Here is a 17,446-nt window from a genome sequence, read left to right as displayed (position 1 = left end):
TTATCATTGAGCTTGAACCAAAATGTGGGCGCCAACCCCTGATATATCATTAAGACGTGTACTACCTTATGTTATGCCCTGATATTAGCGCGTTTTACCGCACAATTGGTGGTCTTGTATTTCTTTCTATGTAGCTACATAGTGGGCCCCAAGAATGATTTTCTCTGGTGGGCCCAAGGTGCTCCAGTCCGACGCTGCTAGGTGGTAGAATGTACTGTAGGCCTGAAGCTCATGTAATCCTTCCTTAGGCAACACTATGTACAAACTTTATTACTGAGTGTTTGCGTAACAGGACGATCCCCCAGAGCATGTAAAGGGGTCATTTTCTCTGCACAGATTATCTATCCCTGAAAGAACATGGTCCTCTGTGAAGTGTTGCGATCATTGAACCCTGGGGATAAGCAGGTGACACAAGTTCTGTACCACTCCTGCCTGAACTTGTAGAAGACCATGGTGCTGTTGTCAGAAAAATGAAGAAAAATATCTGGAATGGGTGTCCGCAGTGGACGGCCGCCATTTTACTGTAGCCAGAGGCAGGCCTGGGCCAACACACGGGAACAGGAAGGAAACTTCGGCCACTCAGGTGCTTTCCGGATATTTACAGGTTCCCGGAAATTGCTCTTTCTTTTTGTTCCGGGCGCTGCCGCAATGGCAGCTGTGTTTGACTTGGACCTGGAATCGGAGGAGAACAGTGAGGAGAACGAGCCGGTAAGGAGAGTGGTCGTGGGCTTCGGAGGGTGGAGCTTAGCTGCGCGGTGGTCAGTGGTAGGCCAGGCTGTGTAGACCGCAGACTGTCGCTCGTTCCATGGAGGTTGTGTGAAGAGGACTAAAAAGACGGATAATAATGTTATATTGTAATATTCCTTCCTGTCCAGTCACATGACTGCATTATCCAATGGCTTGTATTGTAATTATGGATGTGTTTATGTACAGTCTTATGTACAGTCAGGATGAAGAGCCCAAATATAAGTTGTGTACCTGAGATGTGTGGGGACCCAGCCTGTATAATAGGTTATGGTGTACCGCTGTTGTGTGAGGACCCCCCTCCGTATAATAGGTTATGGTGTACCCCTGTTGTGTGAGGACCCCCCCCTCCGTATAATAGGTTATGGTGTACCCCTGTTGTGTGAGGACCCCCCCCTCCGTATAATAGGTTATGGTGTACTGCTGTTGTGTGAGGACCCCCTCCGTATAATAGGTTATGGTGTACCGCTGTTGTGTGAGGACCCCCTCCGTATAATAGGTTATGGTATACTGCTGTTGTGTGAGGACCCCCCTCTGTATAATAGGTTATGGTGTACCCCTGTTGTGTGAGGACCCCCTCCGTATAATAGGTTATGGTGTACCGCTGTTGTGTGAGGACCCCCTCCGTATAATAGGTTATGGTGTACCGCTGTTGTGTGAGGACCCCCTCCGTATAATAGGTTATGGTGTACCCCTGTTGTGTGAGGACCCCCCCCTCCGTATAATAGGTTATAGTGTACCCCTGTTGTGTGAGGACCCCCCCCTCCGTATAATAGGTTATGGTGTACTGCTGTTGTGTGAGGACCCCCTCCGTATAATAGGTTATGGTGTACCGCTGTTGTGTGAGGACCCCCCTCTGTATAATAGGTTATAGTGTACCCCTGTTGTGTGAGGACCCCCTCTCCGTATAATAGGTTATGGTGTACCGCTGTTGTGTGAGGACCCAGTCTGTATAATAGGTTATGGTGTACCGCTGTTGTGTGAGGACCCCCCTCCGTATAATAGGTTATGGTGTACCGCTGTTGTGTGAGGACCCCCCTCCGTATAATAGGTTATAGTGTACCCCTGTTGTGTGAGGACCCAGTCTGTATAATAGGTTATGGTGTACCGCTGTTGTGTGAGGACCCCCCTCCGTATAATAGGTTATGGTGTACCGCTGTTGTGTGAGGACCCCCTCCGTATAATAGGTTATGGTGTACCGCTGTTGTGTGAGGACCCCCCTCTGTATAATAGGTTATAGTGTACCCCTGTTGTGTGAGGACCCCCTCTCCGTATAATAGGTTATGGTGTACCCCTGTTGTGTGAGGACCCCCTCTCCGTATAATAGGTTATGGTGTACCGCTGTTGTGTGAGGACCCAGTCTGTATAATAGGTTATGGTGTACCGCTGTTGTGTGAGGACCCCCCTCCGTATAATAGGTTATGGTGTACCGCTGTTGTGTGAGGACCCCCCTCCGTATAATAGGTTATAGTGTACCCCTGTTGTGTGAGGACCCCCCCCTCCGTATAATAGGTTATAGTGTACCCCTGTTGTGTGAGGACCCCCCCCTCCGTATAATAGGTTATGGTGTACCCCTGTTGTGTGAGGACCCAGTCTGTATAATAGGTTATGGTGTACCGCTGTTGTGTGAGGACCCCCCTCCGTATAATAGGTTATGGTGTACCGCTGTTGTGTGAGGACCCCCCTCTGTATAATAGGTTATGGTATACTGCTGTTGTGTGAGGACCCCCTCCGTATAATAGGTTATGGTGTACCGCTGTTGTGTGAGGACCCCCCTCCGTATAATAGGTTATGGTGTACCGCTGTTGTGTGAGGACCCCCTCCGTATAATAGGTTATGGTGTACTGCTGTTGTGTGAGGACCCCCCTCCGTATAATAGGTTATAGTGTACCCCTGTTGTGTGAGGACCCCCCCCTCCGTATAATAGGTTATGGTGTACTGCTGTTGTGTGAGGACCCCCCTCCGTATAATAGGTTATAGTGTACCCCTGTTGTGTGAGGACCCCCCCCTCCGTATAATAGGTTATGGTGTACCCCTGTTGTGTGAGGACCCCCCCCTCCGTATAATAGGTTATGGTGTACTGCTGTTGTGTGAGGACCCCCTCCGTATAATAGGTTATGGTGTACCGCTGTTGTGTGAGGACCCCCCTCCGTATAATAGGTTATAGTGTACCCCTGTTGTGTGAGGACCCCCCCCTCCGTATAATAGGTTATGGTGTACTGCTGTTGTGTGAGGACCCCCTCCGTATAATAGGTTATGGTGTACTGCTGTTGTGTGAGGACCCCCCTCCGTATAATAGGTTATAGTGTACCCCTGTTGTGTGAGGACCCCCCCCTCCGTATAATAGGTTATGGTGTACCCCTGTTGTGTGAGGACCCCCCCCTCCGTATAATAGGTTATGGTGTACTGCTGTTGTGTGAGGACCCCCTCCGTATAATAGGTTATGGTGTACTGCTGTTGTGTGAGGACCCCCCTCCGTATAATAGGTTATAGTGTACCCCTGTTGTGTGAGGACCCCCCCCTCCGTATAATAGGTTATGGTGTACTGCTGTTGTGTGAGGACCCCCTCCGTATAATAGGTTATGGTGTACCGCTGTTGTGTGAGGACCCCCTCCGTATAATAGGTTATGGTGTACCGCTGTTGTGTGAGGACCCCCTCCGTATAATAGGTTATGGTGTACCGCTGTTGTGTGAGGACCCCCCTCCGTATAATAGGTTATGGTGTACCGCTGTTGTGTGAGGACCCCCCTCCGTATAATAGGTTATGGTGTACCGCTGTTGTGTGAGGACCCCCCTCCGTATAATAGGTTATGGTGTACTGCTGTTGTGTGAGGACCCCCTCCGTATAATAGGTTATGGTGTACTGCTGTTGTGTGAGGACCCCCTCCGTATAATAGGTTATGGTGTACTGCTGTTGTGTGAGGACCCCCCTCCGTATAATAGGTTATAGTGTACCCCTGTTGTGTGAGGACCCCCCCCTCCGTATAATAGGTTATGGTGTACCCCTGTTGTGTGAGGACCCCCCCCCTCCATATAATAGGTTATGGTGTACTGCTGTTGTGTGAGGACCCCCTCCGTATAATAGGTTATGGTGTACTGCTGTTGTGTGAGGACCCCCCTCCGTATAATAGGTTATAGTGTACCCCTGTTGTGTGAGGACCCCCCCCCTCCGTATAATAGGTTATGGTGTACCCCTGTTGTGTGAGGACCCCCCCCTCCGTATAATAGGTTATGGTGTACTGCTGTTGTGTGAGGACCCCCCTCCGTATAATAGGTTATGGTGTACCCCTGTTGTGTGAGGACCCCCCCCTCCGTATAATAGGTTATGGTGTACCCCTGTTGTGTGAGGACCCCCCCCTCCGTATAATAGGTTATGGTGTACTGCTGTTGTGTGAGGACCCCCTCCGTATAATAGGTTATGGTGTACCGCTGTTGTGTGAGGACCCCCTCCGTATAATAGGTTATGGTATACTGCTGTTGTGTGAGGACCCCCCTCTGTATAATAGGTTATGGTGTACCCCTGTTGTGTGAGGACCCCCTCCGTATAATAGGTTATGGTGTACCGCTGTTGTGTGAGGACCCCCTCCGTATAATAGGTTATGGTGTACCGCTGTTGTGTGAGGACCCCCTCCGTATAATAGGTTATGGTGTACCCCTGTTGTGTGAGGACCCCCCCCTCCGTATAATAGGTTATAGTGTACCCCTGTTGTGTGAGGACCCCCCCCCCCTCCGTATAATAGGTTATAGTGTACCCCTGTTGTGTGAGGACCCCCTCTCCGTATAATAGGTTATGGTGTACCGCTGTTGTGTGAGGACCCAGTCTGTATAATAGGTTATGGTGTACCGCTGTTGTGTGAGGACCCCCCTCCGTATAATAGGTTATGGTGTACCGCTGTTGTGTGAGGACCCCCCTCCGTATAATAGGTTATAGTGTACCCCTGTTGTGTGAGGACCCCCCCCTCCGTATAATAGGTTATAGTGTACCCCTGTTGTGTGAGGACCCCCCCCTCCGTATAATAGGTTATGGTGTACCCCTGTTGTGTGAGGACCCCCTCCGTATAATAGGTTATGGTGTACCGCTGTTGTGTGAGGACCCCCTCCGTATAATAGGTTATTTTGTACCGCTGTTGTGTGAGGACCCCTTCCGTATAATAGGTTATGGTGTACCCCTGTTGTGTGAGGACCCCCCCCTCCGTATAATAGGTTATGGTGTACCCCTGTTGTGTGAGGACCCCCCCCCTCCGTATAATAGGTTATAGTGTACCCCTGTTGTGTGAGGACCCCCTCTCCGTATAATAGGTTATGGTGTACCGCTGTTGTGTGAGGACCCAGTCTGTATAATAGGTTATGGTGTACCGCTGTTGTGTGAGGACCCCCCTCCGTATAATAGGTTATGGTGTACCGCTGTTGTGTGAGGACCCCCCTCCGTATAATAGGTTATAGTGTACCCCTGTTGTGTGAGGACCCCCCCCTCCGTATAATAGGTTATAGTGTACCCCTGTTGTGTGAGGACCCCCCCCTCCGTATAATAGGTTATGGTGTACCCCTGTTGTGTGAGGACCCAGTCTGTATAATAGGTTATGGTGTACCGCTGTTGTGTGAGGACCCCCCTCCGTATAATAGGTTATGGTGTACCGCTGTTGTGTGAGGACCCCTCCGTATAATAGGTTATGGTGTACCCCTGTTGTGTGAGGACCCCCTCTGTATAATAGGTTATGGTGTACCGCTGTTGTGTGAGGACCCCCTCTGTATAATAGGTTATGGTGTACCGCTGTTGTGTGAGGACCCCCTCTGTATAATAGGTTATGGTGTACCGCTGTTGTGTGAGGACCCCCCCTCCGTATAATAGGTTATGGTGTACCGCTGTTGTGTGAGGACCCCCTCCGTATAATAGGTTATGGTGTACCGCTGTTGTGTGAGGACCCCCCTCCGTATAGTAGGTTATGGTGTACCCCTGTTGTGTGAGGACCCCCCTCCGTATAGTAGGTTATGGTGTACCCCTGTTGTGTGAGGACCCCCCTCCGTATAGTAGGTTATCGTGTACCCCTGTTGTGTGAGGACCCCCCTCCGTATAATAGGTTATGGTGGACCCCTTGTTGTGTGAGGACCCACGCTTTCTGGATTGCTTTGGGCTGAATTAGATTGAGGGGGTCCTTCTCTACAGACTAGAATGAAGAGTCGTTTCTTTGGAAGGTGAGGGATATCTTATCTTGCTGGTAGCTTTTTCCTATAATTGCAGGATGATTTGTACTAAACATTAGTGTGTAATCAGGGATAAAGGAGAAGCAGTCTTGTAGGGTACTGGTGTCTCCTGGCGTAGGAGATGGCTTATCACTACACTCCCCACAGTGTCCTTCAGTACACCTTAGATCTGGAGAGCAAGTGCCAAGAACCATCCATCCATAGATTTGTCTTGTGTACTTAGTGGATTGTATTTTCATTTCTTCCAGGATGATGACTCTGAGGTGACAGGATCTTGTGAAGCGTGAGTTCTGTGAATCCTTAAGTCATTCTTTTCTTTGTGTAATGATTCTGTCATCCTAGTCCTAATTGTAGGATTGTGTTGCAGGTCCGATCTCTCGTGCACTACGAAGTATGATCTCGCAGACAGCAGAATGTGCCCGGGGCAGGAGACCCTCTCCCCACAGTGCTTTCACATACTACGTGTACTGGGACGAGGAAGTTATGGAAAGGTAACTATGCATATCCCAATGTCCTGCTTGTGATCATGTTGATGCCTTTTCATAAAACCTATAGGGGTTGTTGCTCAATAAATAAGACCCTCCAACACTATCAGCAGCAGTTTCAACCTAGTTCTAAGCCAACCTGAGTCCTGCTCATGGAGTGGAACCAAGTCTCGAAGTATAAAAATAGCGTGGATGGGACACCATTCACCTTACCATTCGCTCTCTGTCGCGCGCGTGGTACCACCAGCCGAATACCGTTGTACTATGCCTTTGCTAATTCCACGCAGGCGCAGTGAATCATTCTGCTGATCCTGGCGGCAGATGCGTGACATGTCTTCAGGCAGAGGAAGCCGGTCACATTAAAGGGGGTTTCCCACAAACGAAAGTTCATTTTAAAAATTGTCTGTGTCTGTGTACGTAGCATACCACATCTCCTGGGCAGGGGAGGAAGCAAAAGACAATACTGACGTTGCAGCAGGGGATAACAGAGGATTCATTTTGTGAGGTAAAATATTTCACTGACTTTTTAAACAATATTTTACCTCGCAAAATGTATCCTCTGCGATCTCCTGCTGTAATGTCAGTATTGTCTTTTGCTTCCTCCCCTGCCCAGGAGCTGTGGTATGTTCTATACATGGTCAGACACAGACAATTTTTAAAATGAACTTTCGTTCATGGGAAAACCCCTTTAAATAGCAATTCCTCCTGACATGCTGTGCACTGACTGTTTTTTGATGGGATACACAGGTCAAACAAGAGATGAGAGGAGAAGACAGCACTGACATGTTAAGCCAGGTTCACATAGCGTTAACCAACTCTATCAACGCATAGCGTTGACGGGCTGCGTTAACGCTATAGCATAACGCGATATATGTTATGCTATACCGCTAGCGCCGATGATTCATCAGCGCTAGCTGTGACGGAGCCTCAGACGTTGCAGGCCGCATCCAAGGCTCCGTCAGTGCTTAACGGCACATCGCGAACGCGTGCCGCTTTACGGCATATGTCGCGATGCGCCACATAATAGTGATGTATGGCAGCATTAACGGACTGCCATAGCGCAGTGAGAACCCGGCCTTAGACAGAAAGAATGGTAAAATGTTAATGTATTCATTGAATGTAGAAATCAACTAGTTTCTATGGTGCAAAGACACAAGATATTTTGCACTGTGTATTCGCTTATGGAAAGTCTGCCAGCCAAGTACATGGTATCTGTAGTGTAAACTGACAAAATTTGCTTGTTTAAAGAGCTGGTACCAAAGTAAAATGTGGTTTAATTCTAAATCTCATCTATGTAATGTCATCTAATGTCTTTTCTAATTTACTTTTCCTTTACTAGTCTGTCTAGCTGCTGCATATCTTAGGCTGGTTTCACATTAGGGTTTTTTTGCGCAGCGCATCGTGCGCGTCCATGTGCATGCGTACCTATGTTTAACATGGGGGGCGCATGGTCTTGCGTTTGCACGAATTTGTATGCGTTTTCGTGCGCATGCGTTTTTTTAAGGTGTACCCCTAGGCACGTCAGACGCAACTTGCTGCATTTTTGGGTCCGCCGAAAGGCGTGAAAAAAACGCATGCTCATGCTTGCGCACTGAATGCGACAAAATAACGCATCAGTCTATGGGAACGCAAGCGTACACATGGACATGCATCAGTGTGCGTTTTCGTGCGCATGTGGTTTTGGTATTAAAATGTCTAGACACTGGTTTTAACCCCTAGAGAACAAATGCGCATAAAAGCAAACGCATGCAAAAACGCATGTCTTTTTTTTCCATGCGTTTCTATTGCACCCGATGCGCCGCTCAAAAAACCGCTAATGTGAAATTAGCCTTAAAGGGATGGTCCGAAACTAAAATATACATGTGCTCCTCAAAAAATTATAATATCATCAATAAGTTAATTTAATTTCTTCAATGCAAAAAAGTGAAACTCGTATATTATATAGGAGCCATTACAAACAGAGTGATCTATTTCAAGTGTTTATTTCTGTTAATGTTGATGATTATGGCTTACAGCCAATGAAAACCCAAAAGCCATTATCTCAGTAAATTAAAATAATTAACAAAAAACACCTGCAAAGGCTTCCTAAGCATTTAAAAAGGTCCTTCAGTAGGCTCCACAATCATGGGGAAGACTGCAGACTTGACAGATGTCCAGAAGGCAGTCATTGACACACTCCACAAGGAGGGTAAGCCACAAAAGGTCATTGCTAAAGAAGCCGGCTGCTCAGAGTGCTGTATCCAAGCATATTAATGGAAAGTTGAGTGGAAGGAAAAAATGTGGTAGAAAAAGGTGCACAAGCAACAGGGGTAGCCGCAGCCTTGAAAGGATTGTTAAGAAAAGGCCATTCAAAAATTTGGAGGAACGCCACCACACACAGATGTATCCAGGACATGGGCTACAAGTGTCACATTCCTTGTGTCAAGCCACTCTTGACCAGTAGACAACACTAGAAGCGTCTTACCTGGGCAAAGGAGAAAAAGAACCAGACTGTTGCTCAGTGGTCCAAGGTGTTTTCAGATGAAAGTAAATTTTGCATTTCATTTGGAAATCAAGGTCCCAGAGTCTGGAGGAAGAGTGGAGAGACAGACAATCCAAGCTGCTTGAGGTCTAGTGTGAAGTTTCCACAATCAGTGATGGTTTGTGGAGCCATGTCATCTGCTGGTGTAGGTCCACTGCGTTTTATCAAGACCAAAGTCAGCGGAGCCGTCGACTAGGACATTTTTAGATCACTTCATGCTTCCCTCTACCGACAAGCTTTGTGGAGATGGAAATTTCATTCTCCAGCAGGACTTGGCGCCTGTCCACACTGCCAAAAGTACCAATACCTGGATTAAAAACAACAGTATCACTGTGCTTGCTTGGCCAGCAAACTCGCCTGACCTTAACCCCATAGAGAATCTATGGGATATTGTCAAGAGGAAGATGAGAAACACCAGACCCAACAATACAGACGAGCTGAAGGCTACGATCAAAGCAACCTGGGCCTCCAAGCCATTCTGCATTGATGCAAAAGGAGCCCCGACCAAGTATTGAGTGCATTTACTGAACATACATTTCAGTAGGCCAACACTTCGGATTTTAAAATCATTTTTCAAGCTGGTGTTATAAAATATTCTAATGTACTGAGATAATGACTTTTGTATTTTCATTGGCTGTAAGCCATAATCAACATTAAGGGTATGTGCACACGTAAGCGTTTTTTTCACGGTTTTACTAAATAAAACGCTTAAAAGAAGCATCCCCTTCATTTTAATGAATTCCGCACTTTTTGTGCATATTGATGCGTTTTTTTCCACGAAAAAAACGCATTGCGGAAAAAACGCAACATACTCATTAATTTCGTGGAAAATTCCGCATTTCTAGCTGTTTTCTGTGAGACTGTGACCGCTCCGGAAAAAAAAGCATAAACGCGCGTTTTCTGGGAAGGAGTCCGGTTTTCATGCAGAAATTTTCTGCATACGTGGGCACATAGCCTAAGGCTGCTTTCACACATCCGTGTTTTTGAATCCGGCACGATGCGGTGAAAAGTGTGAAAATCGGATCCGGAATTGGATCCAGTGCCGGCACGATGCGGTGAAAAGTGTGAAAATCGGATCCGGAATTGGATCCAGTGCCGGCACGATGCGGTGAAAAGTGTGAAAACCGGATCCGGAATTGGATCCAGTTTTGGCACATAGAATGTAATGATCGCCACATCGTGCCGGACATGCGGCGCCTCCGTTTTTTGCCGGAAACTGCAAACCTGCACCGTCCGGCGTCAGCAAAAAACGTTGGCTGCAACGTTCTTTTGCAGTGCCAGACCGGCTTTTTCAACAGCGCATGCCCGGGCACTGTGAGTTTTAACCCCACAAGTGCCTGGCGCAGCACAGTGCGCGCGCCTCTCTCTCAAACTCTCTCTCTCTCTCTCTCTCTCTCTCTCTCTCTCTCTCTCTCTCTCTCTCTCTCTCTCTCTCTCTCTCTCTCTCTCTCTCTCTCTCTCTCTCTCTCTCTCTCTCTCTCTCTCTCTCATAAAATAGATCACTCTGTTTGTAATGACTCTTTGAGTTTCACTTTTGTATTGAACTGAAATAAATTAGCTTTTTGGTGATTTTCTAATTTTGTGAGATGAACCTGTATTTTCATCCTAAATGCCTATCTATTTAATATCAAACTCATCTTTTTTTCTAATATACTTTAATTAAAAAGTATTTATTTTCTTACAACTTCCTGTGTCATGACCCTTCAGCTGAAAATACCAACGCATGCTGGGATAGTCAAGGAATTCTTCATCAGGGGGTAGAGGCTGCGATCACTGTCACACCTTTGGCCTCTGCCTAAAACAAAGAATCATTAGTGGCGTATGTTTCAGAGGCTGAGTTAGTCCCTCCTCTACTTTTATTAATAATAATAATAATAATAATAATAATAATTCACTATTGCCATTTATTCTATGGCGCTTAACATGTGAAAAAGGGGCAAATATAGACAAGTACAATAAACATGAACACACAAGTACAGAAGAGAGGACCCTGCCCGCGAGAGCTCACAGTCTACATGGGATGGGTGAGGATACACGAAGAGCGGGTAGAGCTGGTTGTAGGGTGGTTCAGTAGACTGAGGGTCACTCAGAGTTGGGTTGGGAGAGGCTTGTCGGAAGAGGTGGGTCTTCTGGTTCTTTTTGAAGGTTTCAGTCGTAAACAAGAGTCTGATGTGTTGGGGTAGAGAGTTTCAGAGTATGGGGGAAGCACCGGAGAAGTCTTGTATGCGGTTGTGGGAAGAGGAGATAACAAGGGAGTAGAGAAGGAGCTCTTGAGAGGATCGAAGGTTGCATCTAGGTAAGTACCGGGAGACCATGTACTCTACTGAGCATGCGTTGGTTGTCAATTCTGACATCTACTATGTACAAGCTCCCTTGTCACTGTGCAATATTCTTCTCTGAGTACAGTAACATTGCTCTCCCTCACTGGCTGTGATGAGTAGTGACCAGATAGCAAGAGAGCACATTGTTGGTGCGCATTGTAAGACAAAAACCCAGCAAGCAGAGTCCAGCCCTGCCCCTACAAGTGGTCTCTGCTTTCTAGTTTTTTCTTTATAATGCGCACTGACAATGTGCTCTCTCTTGACGGCTCATCAGTTTTCATCAGAGCCAGCGAGGGAAGTGCCTAGTCACTGTGTACTGAAAAATGGCAAGATCTCACTGAGCATATGTCAGAGTTTACAACTGATGCATGCTCAGTAGAGTAGTGACTAGCCCACACCCTTAATGGACATCACTGATGATTAGGGATAAGCGAATAGCTTTGGATAAGAGCTTATCCGAATAGCTGCATCGGGAACCCGGATACTTGTAGTTCTCCCAATGAACAGCTGTTCGGCGCTGCGTGTGTAGTGGCTGTTTCACTGTCACAACACATGTATGGAGAGCCCAACTAACAGGCTGTCCATGCATGTGTTGTGACTGTCACACAGCTGCGACACATGCAGCTGCGGAGCCGAACAGCTGATCATCAGGAGTGCTCAAAGTATCCGGGTTCCGGAGGCAGCTATTCGGTAAGCGCTATAGCTATTCAGATAAGCTCTTATCTGAAGCTATTCGATCAACCCTACTGATGACTCTTCGTTTCAGAGTAGGGGCGGAGGCTGCAACAGTGGCCGCAGTGTCTGCCTCCTGAAAATGACTCGTTTGACTATCCCAGCATGCTCAATTCAGATTTTCAAACAAAGCGTCATTACACAGACAGTAGCAAAAGAAAAAAAGCAGTTTGCTTATTGAGGGAACGGTAGGGACTTTTAAATGAAGTATATTAGCAAAAAAATTACATTATGACATTAGAGATTTAGGATGGACATACATCTGTTTCGGACCACCTCTTTGAGATCTTTCAAATGCAAATTGTGAAATATGGGGCTTCCCTGCACTAAAAATCATTGCCGAGCTCAGCTGCCAGTTCCTTTTCTGAAAATACATGAAGCGCATGTCTTTTATCTGACCACGTTCATGACGAGCTTTCATTTTCTTCAGGTTTTCCAGGTGAAGAAGGTGACTGGCTCAAATTCGGGAAGAATTTTTGCAATGAAGGTTTTGCAAAAGGTGAGTTTCATTCATGGAAAATTAAGATATTCTGTAAAATGTTGCTAACAGGGCTTGGACTAGCCCACCAAGGGGATTTTAGACTTTATCACTTTCCTCTAGGGTCTAATATTTGAGGGATGATTCACAAATACCTTATCAGACCTCAGTGATGGTGGTTTCTTTGTATACAATCTCAACAGAAGTTTCAAGGCATTTAACGTGGATTTATTCCCCAATAGAAAATTGTTTATTTTTCTTTCAGTTTAATTCATAGCTTTTTTCCCCACCGTATCTGGGGTATTTATAAGAGCCCCAGTCACAGAGGAAATGGATCAGACAGGAGTGACACGGTTCACAAAGTTGATCTTGGGCCATGAGCTTTGCTATGCCAACATAGAATCGGCAATCATGTGAATTGCAGGTCCTGTAAAAACTGATGCTTCTGGACCCTAATTATTACTCATGGACCTGTTGTGAGTTCATTTTCTGGTCCACCAGTTGTGAGTTCTCCTTCCAGGCTCCCTCTGGTGGTAACTGAAGATAGTGAGGCTGATTTAATCAGTAGACATCTGCCACCTGATAATGAGGATGACGATTGGACCTCAGGAATCTCAGACTGGATTTAAGACAGCCGACGCCCTAGTCTGGTTCTGGTGATTCCTTCTGGCTTGTCAGGTCTTTGTTTTCAGCTCTGTTCCAGTCATCTAAAGCGAAGTTTTTCTGCTAATGTTCACACTTGATTTTGTTGGTCTATTCAGTTTTTTGTGTGGTCAGCCAGCCCCGGCTGGGGCTGCGCTAAATTTCCACTCTTATTTATCTGTATTTGCCAATTTGCTTTTTGTCCCTTATTAGATTAGCCTCTTTTTGCTCTGTCTCAGAATATTTCAGAGTGCTGATATAGTGGGTGAAGTCTAGTGACTTCAGGGTTAATTTTGCTATCAGAAGTGTTGGACTTTATTTTTGTAGGGTTTTTTGGAGATTGCAGACAGTGTCTTTCCTTTCCTATCCTTTCTAGTTAGTTTGGGCCCCATCGTTTGCTCAGCCTATTTTCCTGCCTGTGTTTGTGCTTTCATCTTGTTTCACCGTCAATACATGTGTGGGGGCTGTCTTTCCTTTGGGGTCTGCTCTGGGGCAGTTAGTTTTCCCCTTTTCTTGCTTCAGGCTTTAGTCCTCCGGCTGTGACGAAGCGTCTAGGACCATCCTAGGTACGCTCCACGGCTGCTGCTAGTTGTGTGGTTAGGATCAGGGATCTGCAGTCTGCATAGTTACCAACCTCTCTGGTTTTCTGTGACTTAGCTTGTTCTGTTTTTTTTCTCCTCGGTGACCCATTCATAACATGGACCCCTATGTAGCCAGCAAAATAGAAGACACAAGTAGTTAAAAAAAACCTCTTCTGTTATCTTCCCAAGGTTCTTGGCTGCTTTAATCCCTGTGATATAAATTCACAATAGCATTGGATTAATGCTCAAAACCAAACGGCGTAAATTTACAGGTCTTGATCCTTATGCGGTTAAAAAGGTTCTCCACGGATGTTAAAAAATGGCTCCCGTCACATAATTCAGATGGAAGCCCATCCTAGTCGCACTTGTCAAGATGGCCTGCAATGTGAAGAAACACTGTTCCTGAGACTTATCAACTGACAAAAAAAGTATCATAAGCACACTTGCCTCTGTGAGCTGAACGACCGTGACATCACAAGAAATAAATCTTCTCAGCTGACTGAGCACAGAGAATTTTTCAATCTCTTGACAGCAGCATTAACTGTGCACCACCATGGAGGTGTGACATTCTATGTTCCAGTTGGCTGCGACGGAATCATAGGGCACCAATGGGTTGCAATAATAATGGGTCTCTTGAAGACTTCCGTGCCTGTCATCATGGACCTCCATTGAAAACCAACCTATGGCTTGGATTCAAAAGAGAATTATTTTTGGTATATATAGCAATACTGTGTCATTGCTGTTTTTAGCACAAGCGACCAGACGATCGCTGGGTGAAGTCCTCTAAGAGGACTAATAAGTATAGAAAAAGTAAAGAAATTAAAAAAAAAAAAAAAAAAAAAAAATATGAAAAATAAATTTTCAATCACCTTTATTTTATCCCTTTTAAAAGTAAAGATGTTGTCTCACCTGCAACACTTAGTGGTTTTCCCACGAACAAAAGTTGATTTTAATCAATAGTTCTTGGAATAATAATTTCCACACTTGGATGTGTTGGGAAAATAAAATGTTCCTGTGCTGAGATAATCTTATAACTATGCCCCTGCTGTGTACTGTGTAATGGCTGTGTCTGACCGTACAGGAACATGGTTTGATCATACCACAGCTCCTGGGCAGGGGAGGAGGCAAAAGAGTATACAGACAGGACAGCATGGGATCACAGCTGATTCTTTCTGCCTGTTTTAAAGCAATGCTTTACCTCACAGAAAGAATCAGCTGTGATCCCGTGCTGTCATGTCTGTATACTCTTTTTCTTTCTCCCCTGCCCAGGTGATGTAGCATAATCTGACCATGTTACTGTACGGTTAGACACAGCCATTACACAGTACACAGCAGGGGCACATTTAAAAGATTGTCAGCACAGGAACATTTAATTTAAACACATCCAATTGTGGAAATTATTTAAATCAACTTTTGTTCATGGGAAAACCCATTTAAGCCCTCATACAGCTGTATTTGCCAAAAAAAATAACATTACGGGTCTCGAAAAATGGCAACACAATCCAAAATCTTTTTACAAATTTGATTTTTTTTCACCACTAAAATATTAATAATAATAATAAAAACTGGGCAAGTTTGGTATCGCTGTAACCATACTGATGGGGAGAATTGTATTGCTAGGTCAAATTTACTACACAATGTACACAGCAAAAACATCTCCCACAAAGAATTCCAGTATTGCTTTTTTTTTTACCCACAATTTCACCACTCTTGAAATTTTTTTTTTCCCGTTTTCCTGTACACTGTGGCAGAATGAATGGTGTCATTCAAAAGTGCTATTTGTCCCGCAGAAAAACCCAAGCCCTCACGTTGCTATGTGGACAGAAATATGAAAAAAATTATGGCTCTTGGATGAATGGGAAGAAAAAAACAAAGCACAAAAACAGAAATTGGCCTCGCCGAGAAGGGGGTTGATACATTTTTATGAGGTGCCAATTGTTATGGTGTTTATTAGTGATGAGTAGAGTTGAGCGAAAAGGTCGGTCAAACTAAAAAATAGCCGACTTTAGCTAAAGTCGGGTTTCGCCGATCGAAACCTGACCATAGCGTGAGGTCGCCGATCCGAGCGCCAAAGTCGCGTTTAACATAATGCTTCCAGCGCCTTTTCTCAGCCAATGATGGAGGACGCACACTGCGGGCAATGCGATGACATGGGCAGCGGCCACCACCATCTTAGAGAAGGGCATTGAAGTGATTGGCTGGCTTTGTGTGGCGTCACAGTGGGTATAAAAGGCCGTGCCCGCCGACCGCCATCTTACTTCTGCCGATCTTAGAATAGGGAGAGGTGCTGCTGCTGATTCTGAACAGGGAGAGCGTTAGGTAGGGAAGAAGAAAAAAAAAAATTGCTTCTGCTGATAGCGCTTTTCACTGTACAGTTAGTGTGCAGTGAAAGGGGACGATTTTATTTGTGTGCAGCAGCGCTGGTGGTGATTAGGCTGCCTTTTAAGGCTACCTGCTAGAGCATTGCTGTGTGCACACTGCTGTTCAAGCTGCTTTTTTCAAAGCACTCCAACTTTTATTATTTTGTCCTGGTGAGTTACTGAGCGTTCATTTTTTAATACACCGTATAGCGGTGTACGCTCCTCACACACTACCGTGTACTGCCTTGTATCACGGACAAATAGAAGCTATCTGTGTGTGACTCTGGAAAAAAAAGCTGAGAAGTTTTTCCAGACCTACACCTTAGAGTGCTGTCCGCTTTTCAATCAGTTTCGTATATCTGCTGTTTGATTACGGTCAAAACTAGACAGAGACAGCGTGTGTCAGTCCGTATAAAAATAGACGGAGATTGACAATTTTCCTTACACACACCGTATAGAGCTGTCCGATTCTCAAACATTATTGTATATCTGCCGTTCGCATTACAGTCACATCTATACAGAGTCCGCGTGTGTGTGACACTCCGTAAATACATATACGGAGATTGTTAGTTACACAAAAAAAGTATACAGCTGTACACTTCTGATACAGTTCCGTATATCTGCTTGTTGGATTACGGTCCAATACATACTGTGAGAGCGTCTGTGACTAACAAAATACATACGTAGATTTAATTTTCCTCTTCGCCACGACAGCACCCACTGAGAGAGGGGATCCGCCCCCGGAACAGGAAACCTACAGAGAGATAAATGGGGCGGTCCCCCTCGCTCCCTCAGTTTGGTTTCCTGTTCCTGGAAAGGAACCCGCAGAAGAGGATACCTGGTCTGGTAGCCGCCTGCGTTCATAATATGAGCAGCAGGGGCCCCAGGACTGGAAGCAGCGTCGGGCGGAGAGGCGAATTCCCCCCCCCCCCCAGAGCTGGTAATGCAGGTGAGGCCGGAGGTAAGAAAAGTGCCAAGGCTCACTAAGGGAACGGTGCATATACCCCCCCCCCCCCCCCCCCAGGAAGGGTCGAGAAGCGCATTACATATCCCATGAGATATCTGGGATGGCGGTGGGCCCGGGACAAAGCAGAAGAGCCTGAGGGCCCAGCAAGTGGGGAGCGCATTGCAAGTACCAGGAGGTATCAGGGATGGGGGCCGCGCGCCCCTCCCGGGAGAAAAGCGGAAGGGCCTGAGCGCTGTGCCAGGCAGCGCTACGGAGATCATACCTGCGCAAGGGGGGCGGCCGGGTGCATAGGGGTCACTGTCCGGCGGCCGCTGCATAACCGCTGCATAACCGCTTCCTGTGGCGCTCCCAGGCAAAGGCGACCCGGAAGTGGTAGGACAACTTCCGGGGTCAACACAGGAGGCGGCGATCGC

At 46.3% G+C, this 17,446-nt stretch overlaps 1 protein-coding gene across 1 annotated transcript in view; it reads left to right on the top strand.

Moving 5' to 3' along the window:
- Positions 1-560: 560 nt before the first annotated feature.
- RPS6KB2 (ribosomal protein S6 kinase B2) overlaps positions 561-17,446 on the top strand; it is a 63,282-nt gene continuing 46,396 nt past the window's right edge. Inside the window, exons 1-4 of the mRNA XM_073588252.1 lie at positions 561-708; positions 6,195-6,229; positions 6,314-6,437; positions 12,436-12,504. Of these exons, the coding sequence (XP_073444353.1) occupies positions 649-708; positions 6,195-6,229; positions 6,314-6,437; positions 12,436-12,504 (288 nt within the window). The 5' untranslated portion in view covers positions 561-648. The remainder of the gene's footprint in view (positions 709-6,194; positions 6,230-6,313; positions 6,438-12,435; positions 12,505-17,446) is intronic.

This window comes from Dendrobates tinctorius, unplaced genomic scaffold, assembly GCF_039654945.1.
Source record: "Dendrobates tinctorius isolate UK_male_01 unplaced genomic scaffold, ASM3965494v1 ptg000103l, whole genome shotgun sequence".
NCBI lineage: Eukaryota > Metazoa > Chordata > Amphibia > Anura > Dendrobatidae > Dendrobates > Dendrobates tinctorius.
Note: the sequence above shows the minus strand (reverse complement) of the source record. Positions and strands in the feature narration are given on the sequence as shown.